Source organism: Merops nubicus, unplaced genomic scaffold (genome assembly GCF_000691845.1).
Source record: "Merops nubicus isolate BGI_N331 unplaced genomic scaffold, ASM69184v1 scaffold46138, whole genome shotgun sequence".
NCBI classification, from domain to species: Eukaryota; Metazoa; Chordata; class Aves; order Coraciiformes; family Meropidae; genus Merops; species Merops nubicus.
In genome coordinates this window covers 1,531-20,856 of record NW_008624651.1, presented here as the reverse complement: position 1 = coordinate 20,856, position 19,326 = coordinate 1,531, and the positions used below count along the sequence as shown (strand labels likewise).

The 19,326-nt window shown below is 39.0% G+C and overlaps 1 protein-coding gene across 1 annotated transcript; it reads right to left on the bottom strand.

Annotated features, from left to right (window-relative positions):
• Positions 1-564: 564 nt before the first annotated feature.
• On the bottom strand, positions 565-18,627 carry LOC103777854 (DNA polymerase theta-like; the record flags this gene model as incomplete). The annotated part of the gene is made up of 11 exons (XM_008945415.1): positions 565-769; positions 2,242-2,384; positions 5,548-5,760; positions 6,811-6,957; positions 7,055-7,199; positions 9,111-9,323; positions 10,752-10,760; positions 11,257-11,354; positions 15,695-15,851; positions 17,238-17,368; positions 18,445-18,627. Coding segments are annotated over 11 exons (1,644 nt in total), but the record flags the coding sequence as incomplete, so codon positions are not given.
• Between the last annotated feature and the right edge of the window lie 699 nt (positions 18,628-19,326).

Here is a 19,326-nt window from a genome sequence, read left to right as displayed (position 1 = left end):
ATCATTCTGTGTATTTCATTCTTAGGAACACTAAATATCTCCTATTTTCTTTTCTTAAAAAAGAAATACAAATTTACTTGTAATGGGGATTCTTCCTATTACTGTAAGTCTCACACTTAGCCAGCTTAAGAAAATAGCCAAAATCAAGAAAAAGTGCAACCATGTACACCAAGCAGTTTTAGAAGAGACCTGCACTCTCTTCAAATGCACTGGTGGTTCTTCAGAAAGACAAAAATCATAGTCTACAGTTAATGTGCACAAATCCTGTAGTAAAAGCATGCTTTGTTTAAAGATATTGGGCAATTTGTAAACTAGGATCCATTAGTCTTAGAGGTGATGGGCAGAGAGAGGCCTTCCAAGAACACGTGCATGCAAAAAATGTTAAAGCAGGTATAAAGACATCCTCCAGAAAGTTAAAAAATTCTTGATACACATGGTTCTTTAAAATATAAACCAAAAGGCACAGAAATCCTCATTATAAAGTCACATTGAACATCTACCCAGCTGCAGATTTTCTGATTCAAAACTGCTAACTGCAATCATTAGGAAGAACACTGATGTTACCTTTCACACCATTGCTAGAGTCCAGAACTTGAATGAATTCATTTTCCAGCAACCATGCCACACAAGCCTCGATAGGTCCAGTCTGCACTTTGTCTTCTGCTTTCTCATTTCCCCACTTGCTGTCCTTCAAGCTGGATGCAAGAAGAGTGCAAGAAGCATAGGTCTGCACGTCATCTGGAGTGTTGGCCACTCTTCCCACTATGATCTGTTGAAGAAAAGTACTTGTTCATACTGCCAGAGAAGCAGTAGACGTAATATCAGATCAGAGAATTAAAGAGGTTGATCCACCTGATATTTAAGCTTTAAAGAACCAGTATGAGAGGGAAACATGCAGCAAAGCAACAGCCAACCTTTAAGGACTTTTTTTGGCAACCAGTTAGACACCAGAGAGAGAAGCAAGAAGACTAAGCTATGGGAAAGAATGAATTACAAAATCTTATTTTGATAGTGGACATGCACATGGCAATTTAGTAGCAATTTAGATTTGAGGCTAGCCAAAGGCATTTTGCTTAGCCAACACTGTGAAATACTTCTAAAAGGTTGGAACACAAACTCCAATTTTCTGAAGATAAAAAGCAAACCAGGAAGGAAGAGTTCTCCCAAGGCTCTTCAACATACTGGAGTTTTCTCTTAATAAATGTGAATGTTATCCCCCATCATTGTTTGCCTGACTGAGAGCGACTCTTTTTTCCCCTTGGATTTTGTTTTCATTTTGTGTTTCACGTAACTGCATTACTCCTTGTGAGTTATTTCCATGTGTGTGTCTTCCCTAAGATAGCAAGATGTTTAATCTTCTTGAAAAGCTTTCCTTCATGGTTTCAGTGGGTTTTTTTCATGTTATAAAGCAACATCACTGGAAAGGAATCCTCATCTTTCAGATACCTTTTACATAGAAAAATGCATTTAGAAATTCCATTGGTCTGTTAAAAATTCAAAATGTACAGAGTCACAGCCAAATTTTAAGTACCACCACAGCTCTCAGGAGACAGCAGAAGTACATCAAATGAAATGTATTTAAAGAGTCTAAACTCAGTGCAAGCCCAAAAGCAACTTTGGACTAGAAGATAAGTTCACCAACATGGAATTAACCCTTTTGGTCCTTTTCACTCCTGTAGGGACCCTACTGAGGAGGACAGGCTAGAGGGAGCATATTTGGTACCAGACCTGTTTGTTCACCAAAAATGTATCTACAAAATTTCCACCATTTCTGTGCAGAGGAGGTAGATAAGTTGAGGGGGGGAAATAAGGGATCCTACAAGGTTCTATAAATGTCTTTATGGCCCAATTCAGTCTACACAGCCTCTGAGATCAGTAATTTACATGCATCTCTCAGTTAAGATGTGTCAGGTCATGCATGAAGTTTAAGAACTACACTTATTTCTCCCTGCAGTTTGAGTATATCTAAATGCAAAAGGAAAGCTTAGTAACCTTTGTTTGAGTGTGCTCATGGCCTAATCTGCAGCAAACGGAGACTGAAACATATCAGTCAAAATGCTGAATGCTGAAGCAAGCTGGCTGACCCAAGCGATTTTCTTCTGAAGTTGCTTGGGTTGACAAGGGAAGAAACAGAAGAAAAAAAAATACACAGAAAACATTTGGTGGTGTCACAAAAGGAAACCATCCTACAATTTACAAGAGTGCAAGAACAGCTCTAAACCCTTTCCATGTGTCCTGTACCTCAAGTATTGCTCTTTTCATGCTAGAAGCAACACCTTCCCCTTCTCTTCTAAGCAAACAACTGCGAACAGGCTTGAGAGATCCCTGAAGTAGAGCAATTCCTTTTGATCTTTCTGAGGGTTTGCAAATTAAAATGCTCTCACCTATAGGAAGGGAAACAAACAAAAGAAAAAAAAACAAAAACAATTAACAACCCCAATACTTCATCTTAGCACAGCAATAGCTACATATAGTTCATCAAGGACACTGTATTGAAATTGAAAACCGCACGTATTTTTGAAAAGCTGAATAAAATGATAAAAACCTTTACATCCTTGAACAGTGTATACCTTGCTATCTAAAAACTCTACAGATGCATAATACTTCAGAACTAAAAGCAGAGCAAACTTCAAAGTTACATTAGGCTTCTAAGGGTCGGGCCAAATCAGCTAAGCTGATTCCATAGCATTGCTTGCTGAACCACTCTTGCTTCTTGTTCTGGAACTGACTGCAACTATAATAAACAGTGGCATAAATTTTTCTTCTGCACTGCGTTATTGAACTGAAAAGATTCTCAAAAGCAAGAAGAAAACATACAAGCTGCACAGCACTTCGACAGTTTGTGTTAAAACAACCAGCTTCCACTCCTGAAATAACACAGATACCAAGGTAACTCAGAAATTCAAAGTTATTAATCTAAATAACAATGCATTCTCTCAGCTCTCATATAGGCATATGTATATACACACACAAAATATTAAGTATCCTGAATGGTTTTCTCTGAAAGTACATCTAAAAATACGATATCTTAAAATTATCTGAGATTATAAAGTTAGTGTATGTAACTACCAAAATTCTATGGGAGAGACAAACATTCCTGGAATGTTTGTCATGAAACAAAAGCAAAAATACTGGGCCAATTCCTTTAATGAGATAATAGTACAGGCTGTTCATAGAAAACGCAGTGGTCACATAAAGGAGATTTTTTCAACAAAGCCATTACAGAGAAACTAGGTCCCTAGGAGACCTAGCTAGTTAGAAGCTTTGTGAATTGGCATAGGATAAATGAATTATGGATAGGACAAGCTTGCCTTTGACTAAGAAGAGAGCATTAGATTTGGATTAGCTGTACAGTAAATATCACGATAGGTTTATGATAACTTGTGAAGATTTAAGTGTGCATAGTCTGGACACCGAGGTAATTATGTTAGTGAGTATCTTAGTAAGAGCCTAGGAATGCTAAGTTACAATAAGACTTTAGGACTGGTAATGCTACAGTAATTTACAAATCCAGAGGTCAGGAAAACACAATTGCACTTGCATTTCATGAATAGAACAAATACCAGAAATGAAGTGTAGGTGAATAACCGAATAGAGCTTAAACATGATTGTATAAACGAATTACAGGATGAAACACAGGCTCAGAGGATGTGTCTCTGGGATTTTTTATATCCTATCAGGTGAAACTTTTGACATTTGTTGACCATGTACTTGGGCCAGAGCTGAAAGTACAGAAGATAAGCTGCCTGCAAGCATTGTTTTGTCAAAGTAAAGCTTATTTTGACTTTAGCAATAAAGAACATTCACTCATTTTGTATTTGGGTTCTGATGTGACCTAAAATTCCCTCTGAAAACTTTGACTCTTCAGTGTGATAAATCTAACAGAAGATGGGTATCCACTTGTCTATATTATCTGAAAGTCATTAAAGACTAAGAGGAAACCCTTTCTCTCAAAATTTCACTGAGAACTTAAAGCAAATAATTGCAAACTAGTAAACAGTTAAAAAAAAAAAAAGCTATTCTGTGATCCCTTATCAAACATTTCAGATGAGAGAAGAAGTCTAGATTAGCATCAGACTAATGAACAGCAGAAGGCTCTGGCTATCTAGGCATAAAAGTCTATTAAAGGCAAGAAAGACCATTATATTTCTAAGTTTTGTTCAGCGATACTGAACAGCTCTACCTATTTCACATTGGGAACATGACAGTTTTGACAAATGCAAAAATAATCCCATTTCATTTTCTAAAATGAAATGTTTAAAATTTCCATCAAATCAGAAAAAAAATAAAAATCACAACACTACAATGCTGGGAGGGGAGAAGGAAATCAACCCAACAGCACTTGTCTTCTGTCTGTCAGCTAAATTTCATACCCACATAAGGCATTTTTTCCAGCTGAAGTTGCTGTTCTCCAGTCTACCTACTCTGTGAAAGAGTAGCAGCTGGCAATGTAGCTTTATGTTCTCATCCAAAAGACTCTGCAGAGTGGAAAAAAATTATATATTCACAAAGCCCATCAGCATAAAATCAGCTGCTAACTGTGCAAAACACAGTCACACCAGTACTGTCAAAAAAGGGTACTAATTATTGTAACTTAAACTGGGAAAAAAAAAGAAAACTCAAGGAATAATGTAATTTTACACCTGCCAGCTACACTCAAATGACAAAGTCTGGAAAATTTCAAAATACAGCACGCAGCTGCCCTTTTCTTTAACACATAGGGATAGCTCACAGAGATACAGGTCGCAGAATGCTCTGTTGCTATGCTACTCTGGCAAAAATAGAAGTTAAATGTAAGAACAGTCTGCTTACAGAGTGTTCCAGCAAACACCAATCAAACCATCAGTAGGGCAAATCCCACCTCCTGCTTCTGTTGAACTTTGTATTTTCTACTGTGTTTACACCTGTATAATACAATTTTCCCAAATATCATCCATGAAGATAAATTTCCATTGCAAATGAAAATAACAGGCATCCAGTGCTGCTGTATGCATTAAGACACCATGTTATCTACGAGCTACTGTTCATATTTCCCTGTCTCTCTGTGACATTACGATTTGCAAGTTCCATTAAAGTTATGGTTAAGTTTCGTGGAAGTTTAATAAATCCCAAGTAGAACTTCAGACAACAGAAGTTAGTCAAATTATGTAGACTTTAAATGCATTTCTTACATTTTAGGCCCAGCCAATGAGTTTATGGGAAATTTTCTCACTGAAGCTAAACACTTTAGTGAATTGACCACAGACCACAGAATTTAGGCAAATGAACAACACAGCCTTAGAAGCTAACAAGTATTCACAGTGGAAAATAGCCCGTTCCTGAAGTAACTGACATGTAAATACCAAAGTAAATGTCATGCAGTGAAAAGAATCCCCTGGGAATTACATTTTTTCCCTCCATTAATTCCAAACAAATTCTTCTTGATTAACTTAATCACGCCGAATACCCGAGGAATTCATCGTGATTAGTCGCTAATTGCAAAGCACTGCCCTGGATTTAATCAGGTTAACACCATTCTTAGGGAACATTAATAAAGCCTCTGCTTACCTTCTGTGTCTACTCCTTTCCTGCCAGCCCTTCCAGTCATCTGCTTGTAAGTGAGGATGTCCAGCAGCCTGCCCCCAAAGGTGGGAGTGCGGACAATGACGCGGCGCGCAGGCAGGTTCACCCCCGAGGAGAGCGTGGAGGTTGCTGCCAGGACTCGGATCAAGCCCTGCCGAAAGGCTCCCTCAATGATGTCCCGTTCATCAAAAGTAAGACCTAAGGAGAGGTGACTTTTAGAAAACCTAGTAATGGTGAGACTGGATTGAAGAGCTAATAATATTACTGTCAAGCAAGGGGAAGAACAAACAAACTTAATGAACATTGTCCATTTAGTGTTAGGAACTAGATTGGCAACACTACCTCAGTTAACTTCTTTCAAGCTGTAACTGAAGCAAAATCTCACCATTAACTCTTTATTAGTCAGTTGACAGTAACAAACCAGCTTTTCTAAGGTTCTTGTACACATTGTAGCAAGACGAACAACTATTTACTACAATTTACTAATTGTAGTAAATTAAAGTTTAATACAAGCATTGCAAGTAGATAAATAAATAAAAATAAGAAAACTGGATGTAACAAACAGTAGGGAACTAGGATTTAGTCATTTGCCATCTGACTCTGGAACCCTTCTTCATTATTTTCATTCTAGTTCATGGGTCTAATATGTATCTTTCTACATTTCCTTGAGGGCTTCAAGCCAATTTTGTTCTTGACAAAGAAATCCACATTCTATAAGCATTTGGAATGCCATAACTACTGTTCTCTCTTCAGAGTCAGTGCTTCCTCTCAGTGGATCTCCAGGTTACATACACTACCACACACTTAGTAAGAAGTAAAAGATCTAATCAGAAGCACTGGTGGCACACGCTCCTTTTATTTTCACTGTTAACTTTATTTATTCATCTGTTTCAGTATTAATTTGAGGAAAATTGCTCTGAAATACTCTGGCAGTTTTAGGGACACCTTGAAAACACTTGGGCAGCAAATCAGCTGATTTTTCAGGCATTTCACATACACAAAAAAAAAATCCCAAGTTGTATTTTAAAAGTTGCTTTTATACAACACAGAGAGATTTATCATAACAACTAGTGAACAAAAGTCGTCAGCTACAATAAAGGAATTTTAAGTTTACCTCTAACTGTGAGATTCTCAAAGCATTTTAACTCAGTCATAAGCTACTGAAGGCTTCAAAAAGCCACTCGTAAATTGCTGGTAACTACAAGAAGAATCCACATGACTTGACCATTACAGAATATTCAGGAATACCTGCATGATGAAATGCCACTCCCCAGGGCAAAGTACGTTGGAGCACAGAGTCCAGGCCTGAGATAGAACGCTTTAGCTGATCCAGAACCTCATCAATCCCTTCTCTGTCTATAGCAACCGGGGCAAAGGCCGAGGTTTTTGCAGAACCTTGAGAGAGAAAATATTTTTATACTTTCTAATACAATTCATTTTCTTTAAAGGCACCGTGCGTACTACAGTTTTCTATTCACTACTTTTCTCTTACTCTCAGCCTGTTGCAAACTGTAGAATTCCCTGGCAATGATGTCTGCCAGCTTCTCACACCAGTTCTTGGATGGACAGAAAAGCAGGACTGAATGGCCATCACAAACAGTCTCGTAACACAGGCTCACAACATGGTCTTCATCTCCCTGAATTGAGACAAAATATTTTCAATGCACTCTCACACTGAATGGGGAATGTAGATGCTGTCATCCTTCTGTGTCACAGTAGGAATCTCCTACTTCAGGTCAGAAGAAGGAGCAAACAAGGAAGATGGAGCAGTGTTATCTTAATTTCTGTCTTGCTTTAGGATGCCCAAGCACTAGTATGACCACACTGTTGAGGACAGCCCTTGACATACCCAAGACTTATCCATTAATAAATCTAAGGTTTTACATCTTCCTTTTATAAATCTGTTTCTGAATTAATGCCACAATGCACAAAAAATTCACTGCAACCTCCATGCTGTGACTAATAGCAGTAGTGGAGAACTAGGATGAGCCCCAGGAGAAAACATCCCTCTACAGTAACCAAGAAGACTTATCAAGTAGGGTGTCTGAACTAAAAGCATGCAACGTAGCAGTCTGAGGATGCATCCAGCAAGCACTGCTGACCAAAGACTGCAAGGGCTCAGAGCACAGTGGACAGCTTTTATGGACACTTACATAGATGTGCAGGCAAAATCCTACTGTTTATAGTTTGGCTTTTCATTTTTAAGATCCTAAGAGTTCCTGCAACTGATCCATTTAGCTTGGCTAAGGCAGATTCATTTCCAGCAAGCAGGCCAAAGGAGGAAGAGGAAAAAGGTAGGCATACAGCAAGAAATAAAAAGCACCAAAATACAAATGAAAACAGGGCAGCAATGGCAGGAACCACATATACAAATCAGGAGCTCAGCAAGGATTCAGTCTAAATTCAGCAGAAGTGGTGAGGTCATCAAGTTCCCTTTCCTGGTCCAGTCTGAGGGACAGAAGTCTGAAGGCCCAGTGATAGCTTTCAGGCACCTGAGGATCACCTGGGTCTTATAAAATAAGCCAACTCTCTTAAACTGTTGAGTCATGAGCCTACTTTAGTTCTCTCTCACTTAATGTAACACCTATTGAAACCAACTGCTTCAAAAATATGCAGAAAAGATGATATAACATCACCTTCTCAATATGAACACATAAAAGCAAGCTTCTAGATATTCTTGTCACAAACACTTCCTTTTATTTCCAGGATCCTTCTTCTTTGCTGTGCCACCATGCTATAGATAACAGAACGTTTGCAGACAAGGAGAACCAGGTCCAAAATATTCCAAAATATTGCTGGCATTCAGCCCATATTCTCCAGCTACTACACTAGTATTGCACAGAGCAGTTGAAAGGCCTGGGGAGAGAATTCACCCTTCAAAGACTCCAGAGAAGAGGAATCTACAAGTAAGGAGTGCAAATTCCCCATTTCTACCTATTTGGTTCTTCCAAATCATTAGAGCATGCTACCCTTAACTTTTCATATCCTTTTCAAGTGGACAAACGTACTAAACACTGAAAACAGATTATTCGGAAGAATCAGGATAGACATATGCCTTCTAACCACTGACAAAATAAGATCATTTAGCAATTTAACATAAGTAGGTTCAACACTACGTTTTAATTATTCTCCCAATGATTAATGCAAATTCCTTGGCCTAACTAGGAAATACTTCCTTTAATTTATGAAGTGAAGTAGATTCCAGGACACAAGGAAGAGTGGTGGCCAAGGGGAGAATCAAGCTTTTTATACCTGGCAAGTGCTCAGATACAAGATAGTTGCAAAGTCAACTTTGTCTTCAAGTCAGATTCAAGAAAATTCAAGAACTTCATGAGCATGAGTGTATTTTGCTTTGTTTTCTTTTGCTTAAATCATTGGAGACCAAAAAAAAAAAAAAATGTTCTTAGTCTGAGCATATAATGTATGAAGCAAACAATGAAGTCAGGAAAATTGACTACTAAAAAAATTAAAACATACCAGTAGCTGTCTTTTTAACTTTAGCTGTACAAAAAGTGTTATCCCAAAGCCACTGCTCAGAGTTTTGTTACCTTCAGTTGAAGCTTGGGCTGGAATTCTCGTACTAAATTCATGGAGGAGTCATAAATGCTGCTGCCAAATTTCACCCTCTCCATGAGGGGCACGGGGCGAAAATCTGTACAGTATAGCTCTGCATCTAACCAGGAGGCAAGGAGTCCCAGGTTAGGGAGGGTAGCACTCATGCCCACTATCTGTATCCCACCACAACCAGGGCTGGCCATCTTCTCCTGTCTGGAAGTGGTGAAAAGAAAATGAAAGTTAGTGACATCACAGGCTAATGTTCTGGAAAACAGGATTCAGAAAAATTAAGTCAATCTACTTCCTTACGGATTCGAAAGTGCAAAGGCTTTTTTTTTTTCAACTTCTTGAAAAAGAAACAAGAGATACTATTAGCAAACACAATGTCAGATTATGCATTGTTAACAAGATAATTCAGCTTTGTATCATTTTGAACCTACACTTTAAGCTTCTTTAGGTAACATAAACTGACTGCATATTTTGAGAAACTGAAAACAAATAAATCAAGTATTTCCTTGAGACTATCAAAACCATAGAAATAAAGGAATGGTCCAGACTTCACCAAGGTCTTTCTAAGCTTAAATGCCTTAATTAAAACACTTCCATTTGTTTCAGTTTCAGGACAAATAATACTAGAATAAGGCCTTCCTAGAGCTGGGAACCCTCAGTTCATCAAAGGAGAAAGCAGCTTCAGTTCTCAAAGTGCTGAACAGCAGCTTCTGCTAAAGGCACCAAGAAGTAATGGACTCTTTAACAGACCTGAAAACAAGCCATTAATTTAGATACCCAAATGTAAATTTTAATTCAGGGTTTTACATCCACACAGTGGGGGATGGGGAGGGGTATGCTCCTAAACATGTCTTGAAACTCCTCATTTGCATTGCACTCAGCCACAGATTGAGACTTTAAAAATGTCTGAACAAATCAACCTGAGTCCAGAAACAGCCTGAACATTCTTAGAAGATCCTGTTAGTCCTCGCAAAGACAAGATAGAGGAAACAAGACTATCCAGGAGCTAGAGTGAAAAGGACAGTCACTGATGAGAGAGAAATAAGGAAGATGTGGAGAGGCATACTCTTATCCAAGCTCTTCAAGAATTTGCTAGTACAGCTTCACCATCTAGATTGCAGATTTCTCCCCCTAAAGCAACTTTTGACCTTTTCCTTCACTAAAGCAACTTTTGATGTTCAAGGATTAAAAACGTTCAGCTCCAACAACATGCTCTGACTGGGGAGAAAAATTTGCTGTGGAATTTTGCCTGGGTCTGCACAAGCCTCACAGAGACACAAAGGCATCCATGCAATGGCCATCAGAGAACATTCTCTTGGTGCAAAGACCCAGCCTTATGCATCAGTGGGATGTGCAGCTAATCACTTAAAAAGCTCTTAAGAGCACTGGTCATTCTGATTATCGGTCAGGCTGAAGAGTATTTAAAGAACTTAGATAAAGAAGCTCCCACTAAATAACAGAAATAAAAGTACCACTGACTTGGAGGGACATCTGAGAGAAAACATGATCTTCAACTCCAAGAATCTCAAGTGGATTCCAAAACAAAAAGAGCAGCCACCTCCATGTCATTAAGGCATATGGGGAACTACTCTTGACTTGACCATGACTGAGAGATGGAGCAAAACCACAGCTCCCTAGGCAGTGCTAAGCTGACTGCTGGTGCATCCTCTTGAGTCTTCTGATCAATTCACCTTTGACAAGTTAAGAGCATGCCCACTCTTCCACAATACCTGAACGTTTCAGTAGGTTAAGTACCCCGTTCCATGAAACCATGAAAAATTAAGCAGGGCAAGTCCACTAGCAAAAGCATTAAAAGAAATCCAAAGTTTTAAAGATTTTAAATAGGTTAAAAAGTAACTGAAAGCGTTGGTCTTATTTCTTTTCCTGAGAGAATGAATCTCATGGTAGCACACAAATTGAAAACCATGAGGAAAAGAGGTTTTGACTACAATAGCAGGCCCCTGAGAGGTGGTATGATGAGACCTTAATAACAAAAATAGCCTAGGTTAGCACTCTCAAAAACACCAGAGCTAACCCAAATCTCCAATCACCCAGAGAACAAAATATTTAGAGTAATCCCTGATTTAGCATTAAAAGACAAACAACCTGGTTTACCCACCGTTTTGCAACCTTCTCTGTAACGTATCTAACTTTGGTCAGAAGGAGTTCCAGCAGATACCCTCGGTGAGAGTCTCCCAGCATGTGCAACTCATCCACAACCACCACTCCTGGTAAAGAGAAGCATTCAGGTTATATCTGACAAAACTCCAAACTAAAAACAGAGATCCTTGATCCTTTCACATTCCAGATGAAGAACTGAAATTTATAGTCACAAATCCAGCTGTGCTCACTGACACCACGATAGCTTCCTTCTGTCGCAGATTCTGAGAGAGATAAATCATGACCAATATCATGACATTTCACACCATCCCACAACCCCACACACACACCCCATCAGCTTTTAAAAATATAAAAATAAATACACTGAATAGTTAAGTATGTCCACCACACAAAACAGTTTTGCAGCACCTGTACTGTAACCTTTCTGCAAGGAAACCCACCCCCTCCAGTCTTCAGAGTATCTGGAAAAGAATATTCCAGCACCCAGACGAGCTAATCAAAAGCTTTGCTGACATCACTGTCTTAGTTATAAATATCACTCCTTACTAATACAGTAAGGTCAGAAAAAAGCACCTAGAGCAGATGTAATTACACTGGCATAGCCTGCTTCCTATTATAGCTTTTCTCACTAACTCAACCTGAATGAGCTCTACTATTTAGCTTTGGCTTTCTAATGAAAAAAAAATCCTTACATGACTGCTCTGTTGTCATCCTACCTCCTGCAAACAACTTTTTAATCTATTAGCCACCTCCATCAAATTCGTAAGATATGTAGGAATACTGGAAAGAATAAGGTATAAGAAGCTTTCTGCATATCAGCAGCTGGAGACAACAGACCAGATTAGGGTCTCCCCTGAGGAAAGAAACATAGAGCCACTACAACTCAGCCACCTAGCCCACCTCCTGCACAGATCCCACCTAGCAGCAGTATGCACCCTCTCTGCTCAGCTGACATCACAGGCACATGGAAGAGGCTGAAGGAAGGCAAAACAAAGAATGCAGGGCACAGAGGACACACGGATTCATTAGTTCTGCTGCTGTGGAAATTTTTTTCCTCTTTGGTGCAGCTATGTAATATTTTCCTAGTACAGCTAAAATAGTAGGAGCTTAAGGGCAAATGTGACCTTATTTTATCTGTTTCAGTGCTATTTTTCCTCCTAATTTTTTTTTCTCTCCTACCTACATATGTTCCTTCTCTTTCCTTCTGTTTTCTCCCCCGTTCTCTTTCAAGCAGCTTAAGTTAGAAGAGTACTGTACTGCTTCATCAGCCTCTTCTACAAACTCCCACCCATCCAGCTCCCTGGTCTTCCTGTACTTCCTTTATTCTGTGCTCACTTGTAAAAAAATGGTAATTCATTGGTCACCAAATACATATTTATTTAGCTATGAGAAAAAGCTTCTTCCCAATTCCCTACATGACAGCCTGAATTCTTCCAGCAACTGGGGCAGGACAGAGTAATCAGAGCTCTACCAAAGTAAAACTCCTACAAGTCTTTATGTCAAGCAGCAGCACATTTTGCTTCCTGAAACAAAGCCCAGAACACCAGTGGTACCTACAGGCCAAAGCACAGGGAATGCCACTATTTGTTCTATACCTTCTGGGGCTCCTCAGCTGTAACACAGATTCACAGCCACGTTAAGCCCATGTGCTGTGCTGCCCTGGCAGTCTGCAGGCTGGTGAGAGCAGACTGTCACACACACCCCATGCCCTCCTCTGCTCAGGCAGCACTCACAACACACCCGCAGGGATAACGTGGCAGGAGCAATCTGGCAACCTGCAATTTTCACAAAGCTAGCCTGGTCTTAGAATGGAACTGCAGTCAAGAAGGACTACAGGTCCCAGCATGCAAAGGTATTTTCTATGCAACAAGCAGCTCAGCAGCGCACGTGGGGTCAGAATCACATCATACTGCATTGCTACTGAAAATGAGGCTAGCCTCAGTCTCTTATTTTTGTCTGTAAATTAGGTTTGGCTCTAGAAGACTGCTGAAAAAAGCCTACTAAAGAGTACCCAAGACCCATCATACGTGCTTACTGCAGAATAACTACACAGCTTTAAGTCCACATCCTGTTTAAAACAAAAAAGTTCTGAAAGATAGGCAGGGTGGATTTGATTTTTTTTTAATGTAATTAAACTAGTAACTTTTTAATTTTGAGTTTAAATAAGAAAAGAAAGAAGTTAATGTCACAAGAGCACATTAAAAATCCATTCCCAGCTGACACACTGATAAGGCAGCAGATTCTTCTCTAATCAGCTTTCCTAAAAATTTCTTTAGCATCAGTGTCAAGAGGCTGATCTCCTGTGTACCTGGATGTTCAAAACTGACACACATATTATATAATAATTAGCAAAACGAAATTGTTTTTAACTGCTTGATACAGCAAAGAGAGCCCTGCCAGGCAGAGGATTTCACCCAACAATTTGCAAAGGCAACTTGAGCTATCATCAGGGGGTTGACAACAAAAGGAACAGCTCAAGCTTGAGATAGAACCCAGCCAGAATTACAGTCATCTCCCAAGAACTCATCTGAAAAAACACCCTCATTATGAATTTATCTAAATTTAGAACTAATTAGATGTACAAGAGGTACAATCTTGCAGTTTCAGACAAACTTGCTTTAGGTGACAGTTAAACTGGCATTTTCAGATCATACCTGTATTTTGCAACTCTTATGAAAATTTATCTCCAGATAGTAATTTTGTCAATTTCTACTTTAAGGATGATTTTCAAACTCAAATTTAAAACAATTTCAAATAAGCATATACAGAAAAATAATTTACCCTTATTTCTGTTACATGGTTATACTTAGGCACGAGGGAAACAAAGGGTTGCAGTAGAGTTGTTTTCAAATAGCAGAAGAAAACCATCATGTTTTAAGGAGGTCTCAGTGTTGAGGACACACATTCCAACTCAAATCCTGTAATCACTTGGCTGGTTATCATTATATGACTATCTCAGGTACTTTCATCTTAGCACAACAAAATGTAGGGATGGAATGGAGGTACCAACCAAAGGGATTTGGCAGATCTCTAGCTTCTGAAAGATGGTATCATTAAACAATACATTTTAGTGTGCTCATGCTTCCAAGGCACCTAAGCCAACATAAATATGGACATCATGACCCTACTCTCTCTACAAGCTGCAAGTACAGTAGTGTGGTGACCTAGGGTCAAACTAAACCTATTTAAAACAAACAAAAAAACCCCTAAACTAAGTAGCCATATATTGAAATAACTAAATGTATGACTGCCAGTTCTCTTGAAAGGGAATGGATGAAGAGATACATCCAAGAATCAGGAAGGGCTGCAGAATCCTCAGTTCGAATGAGCTTAAAACACTGCACAACCAGAGTCTCCCACTCACCTTCCAGCCCACTGGCAGTATAAAGCATTCATGGTGATCCATCTCCTATAGATCCAGGTATGAATGTGTTATCCCATGATCTCACACTGAAAAAACCTGCAAGGCTTTCTTTCCCTTATTCTCTCATGTTTAAAAAACTCCTCTGGCATACAACGCTGCAGAACATTATGACACCTGGTGCACACAGAACAGCAGTTTCATAGGTAGAGGCCTCAGAGCAGTCTGATGCTCAGCCAGTTTTCCCATTTTTATACTCTTAAAATAGCAACCAGCTAAGTTACAGGTCAGAGTGAAGATGGGAGAGGTTACTGCATAAAATATAACTGGGTATAGCTTTACTGAGCAGGGAAACAAAGACAAGAACAAGCTTCTGACTGGACTAGGAAGACAGATCTCTCTCCCAAGTGCATGCTGGAAACATAAGGCTGCTTCAGGTTTTATACCTCTACCAAAACACTGAATGGATACTACCATTATCTAGTTGTCATCAGGGCCAGGGAGAGCCAGAAGTCCACGTTACAATGACAGAGGATTTTTGAGTAAACTACAAGAGAGAAACAAACGTCATGGCCCTCCCAGACAACACAGCGGAGCTCCACATACTCATATCACTTATCTGGATGCAGACAAGCACCAAAACAAATTCCTCCTCTTCCTTTAACTAAGTGAAGATAAACCATGGATGCCACATCTCTGTCCAAAACAAACGAACGTACATTCATGAACTCAAACATAACCCAGACCTCTAATTCAATCTCACTAATTAAAATATATTTTCTAGGTATGGGAATCACTGCTTAGTGCAGCTCATCACTGTCCATGGATCCTAACCCGTGTCAGACAAACTAAAACCTGCAGCTTCTACCAACTCACCCCATCCACTGAGCTACACAGAGGAGTCCTGTCTGCCACCTTAAAGCCAAAATCAGAGGTGCTCTGGAGGAAGAAAAATTGCTCAGTTTTCCTATATGGCTTATCTGTCACATACAGCACTGAGCAAATGTGAAGTATACAATGATTTCACATGTACTAGGAGTATGTAACAAACCTCATCCCCACAGCAGTCAAGCCCTAATTTTTTACCCAGTGAGTCCATTTTGTTTTCTTCTATTAGTCTGTTGATTAGACCATTGGCTTTCTCAATGGTGCAGACAGCAACATCCAGGGCAGAGAAACGTCCAGCAGGAGACATGCTTCCCATGTAGCCTTCAACCCTCACATCCACCTCCTGAAACAGGGCCTGTTTTCCAAGGATACAGAATGTCATGCCAAGGTCACAACTCTGAATTTTGACCAGTGCCTGCTGGAATCACGTATAGGGCTGCATCCTATAACCACAACTTCTAGCAGTTATAATGCCATTTTATTAGATTAAATTTATCAGCCAGTTACTGCTATAGGGTTTTTTTTTCCATTGTTGTTTTATATTTCCATAGCAGAAGCCACACACAGCAGGATAAAGTGTACATAACTAGGAGATGGGGACCACTGTTTTCTATAAAAATACTTACTATTAAAAATGTCAGAGAACACACAGTGCAACACTTTATAACACCAGTGGCTTATGTACAAAGATGCCTCGCTCCTGAGAAACTCTGGGCAAGAGTCACATGTGGGACCCCAAACAAAAAGATGTCACATCTCCCACTGGAAGTCAAGAAACAACAACTTCTTTTTTTCCATGGCTTATTACTGCAGTGCCAAAGCTTTGGCACATTACACGCTGCATTCACAGAAGGTGCAAATGTTGAAACTAGACAGGTAAGATACCACATGATTTCCATTATGTTCAGCTACAGCCAAACCTTAGCCCCAGAACAGAAAAACACAGGACTGATAATCCTCCAGCTTTACAAGATGAAAGCAAAAGCACAACTCCATTATCCATCACTACGAAGTAGCTTTTGCACTCTGTAGCATTTCCTAACAATCTGCAAAGTTAAGATGTCTTCTCAATTTATTAACACCCAAAATATCTTAAATGTATACTACAACAAAAATGCCTGCTGTTTTTCTATTTGTTTTTAGTAATTATTGTTACTTCGACATATTTAATGGAAACAATGTTTGATATAAAAGGATTTTTTAAAAAAATGTTTTTTGTTTAAAAAGACTGTTCTCACTGTAATTTTGTTTTTAAATAGCTGGGGTGAGAAAGCCAAGACATAACCACCTTCTGTCAGAACAAATTTTTCATAAAGTCAAAGTGAAATCAGAGGCAGAAAAAAATTCTGGTGGAACACCCCAAAGAAAGCTAAAATATCTTTCTATCCTTTCAGATAATGTTGACACCTCCCCTTTGCAGTTTTTCAGACACAACTCTAATTAGAAAATTCCTTTAAAGTTTGTACATTATAAAATCTGTGAGTAAAAGCAAGTAACAATGCTTTAAAAGTCAAAGCTGAAATAAGATGTTTTAATCAACTCCTTAAAATCTTTCAAAGATTTCCTTTTCAGCTAAAACTTTAACTCCAAATTAGAATGAAAGCAAGTTTTAAAGTATCTACAAATCCTCTGAAACAACTCTGCAAAATTTTTTTCCTCAAATCCATGAAAAAACTTCTGTTTAAACAATGTGACCAAATAACAAAAACTCATAAATTTAGCCTCCTCGAATGCTACTTACCTGCAGATAACATTTTTTTTCCTTGGCCACAGAGACAAAGGGAAGGATGAAAAGAGCTTTCTTACGAGTCTCCAAGACTCGCTTCAAAATAAGCAGTTCTGCAACAAGAGTCTTTCCAGCACTGGTAGGAGCTAGGGGAAAACAAAACAAAACGATAAATTTTTAAAGTTGAAGAAAAAAATATCTAAGGAACCAGAATCATAAAGCTGGCATAGAAAGCAGTTACTGGAGAACCTGGGGCAGCACTCTGCAACTGATGCCCCTCTCCTACAGCCACAACCACTTTTGCAGTTAAATCTGTAAAGGGTCAAAAAGATCGCAAAGTATTTTTCTTCTAACCTGTTCCATCATGCTACCAAGACTTGTCTTCTCATTTCTGCTCCAGAAGCAACAGCAGCTTAGAGATAAGCAAGGGGAAAAATACCCAAACAAACAAAAAAGTCCAATACAGCCTCTTGGCTGGACAGGTGAGCTCGGTCACCACCTTCCTGACCCAGTCCATAAATACATTAACCTCTCCTGCATGGCAAGCATTGCTGTTTGTCATCTGTCACCCACAGAAACTGTAGAAGAGATGCCACATCAGAAGGGACAGTGACTATCCAGCAATCAGGCCCAAAGTCTTCAGGAACCAAGCAAAAAAAATTCAAACCCAAGCCTAAGAAAATCACCCACCCCTCTTGTACGTTCTTCATTCTCTCAGCGCTGCTCTAGGACATTCTTCCCATGGAGAGTAGACACCCAAGTTGCCATTTCTGACAGATTTCTAGTTCACTAGCCCTACTTCTTCTATGCACCATCCTCCCGCACAAACACTAGGTGAAAAGAATTTATAAAAGGACTGAAAAAATTGGATAGTAAATAACATTTTCAAAAGTATTTATATCTAACATTGCTGTTACCATTCAGTTCTGGGTTGACATAGTCTGTAACAAAAAAAGTCATCATTAACTGACTCCTAATTATCAGTTTCTAAAGGAATATTAACAGAGAAACTGGGGAAAAAAAAGTCTCTCCTCACATCTAGAAAGAAGTCTATCAAGCCAGGTCTGAGGTAAAGCAATGGGATAGATCTTAAGAGGGTCTGTGTAGAAAAAGAGCACCTTGACCTTTTTATCTGCCAGACTGGAACCCTTCAACACCAATATGTTGCTGTAAATGGCATTGGGAAAGCTAGGAGGGACTGTTTTGTCAGATGCTTGCATACCTGAGTAAACTAGGTTCTTCCCTTCCAGAACTTGTCCAAGCATTAGGCATTCTGCTTGCCACTCAAACATCTGTACTACTCCCAGACTGTGGTATTTCTCCAGAACTGCTTTGGGAAGACCCCAGCTTGCAAGTAGCAATTTGTCTGCTTGGTCTTCAGGGACATTTACCTGCTGATATTGCCCTTTGGGAGGAGAAAATAAAAAAAAATTTAAAAGGTCAAGTATCATACTTGAATCTGAGGTCACTTAGGTCACATACCTAAAGGTCAGACTTCTCTACAAGCTTCTGTATTATGAGAAAAGGCAAAAAGAAACTACCTTGCCTATATTTTTCATTATTTCCAACAGCTGTTCTACCATTCTTCTTATCTCCTGACATAATTTTTTCAATTCTTCCTCCAATAAGATTTTCCACCTTCAGGTAATTACTTCACCAAACCCTTGCTTCAAAATTTGTTTTTTTGAGACAGCGCAGACATTACCAAATTCATAATGTTCCAGCACTGATTAATATAACAGAATTACAATCTATTTGCCATCTTATCCTTATTCATACCATTTCCTTTTTAAATTACTGCTACAGAGACTTCAGCAATCCTCACATATTACAGAACTGCCCAGTCTTTTTTCTTGCTTTATGGATGAATGAAAAAAACAACATAAACCAAACCAGCAGCTCAAGCTACTCTGTGCAATGATGTTACTTCAGTTTATTAACACTGATTAGCATCTTCACCACATCATCAGTTCCTCTAGCTTTAAGATTTTTTAGCTTTTAAGTTCCTTGCTGCTTATTTCTTGTCTTTATAACCCTAAATAAATTTGTGCTGATCACAGCTACTGCCCCCTCCCTTCCCTCCTCCTTCCTTTTTTCAAGTCAT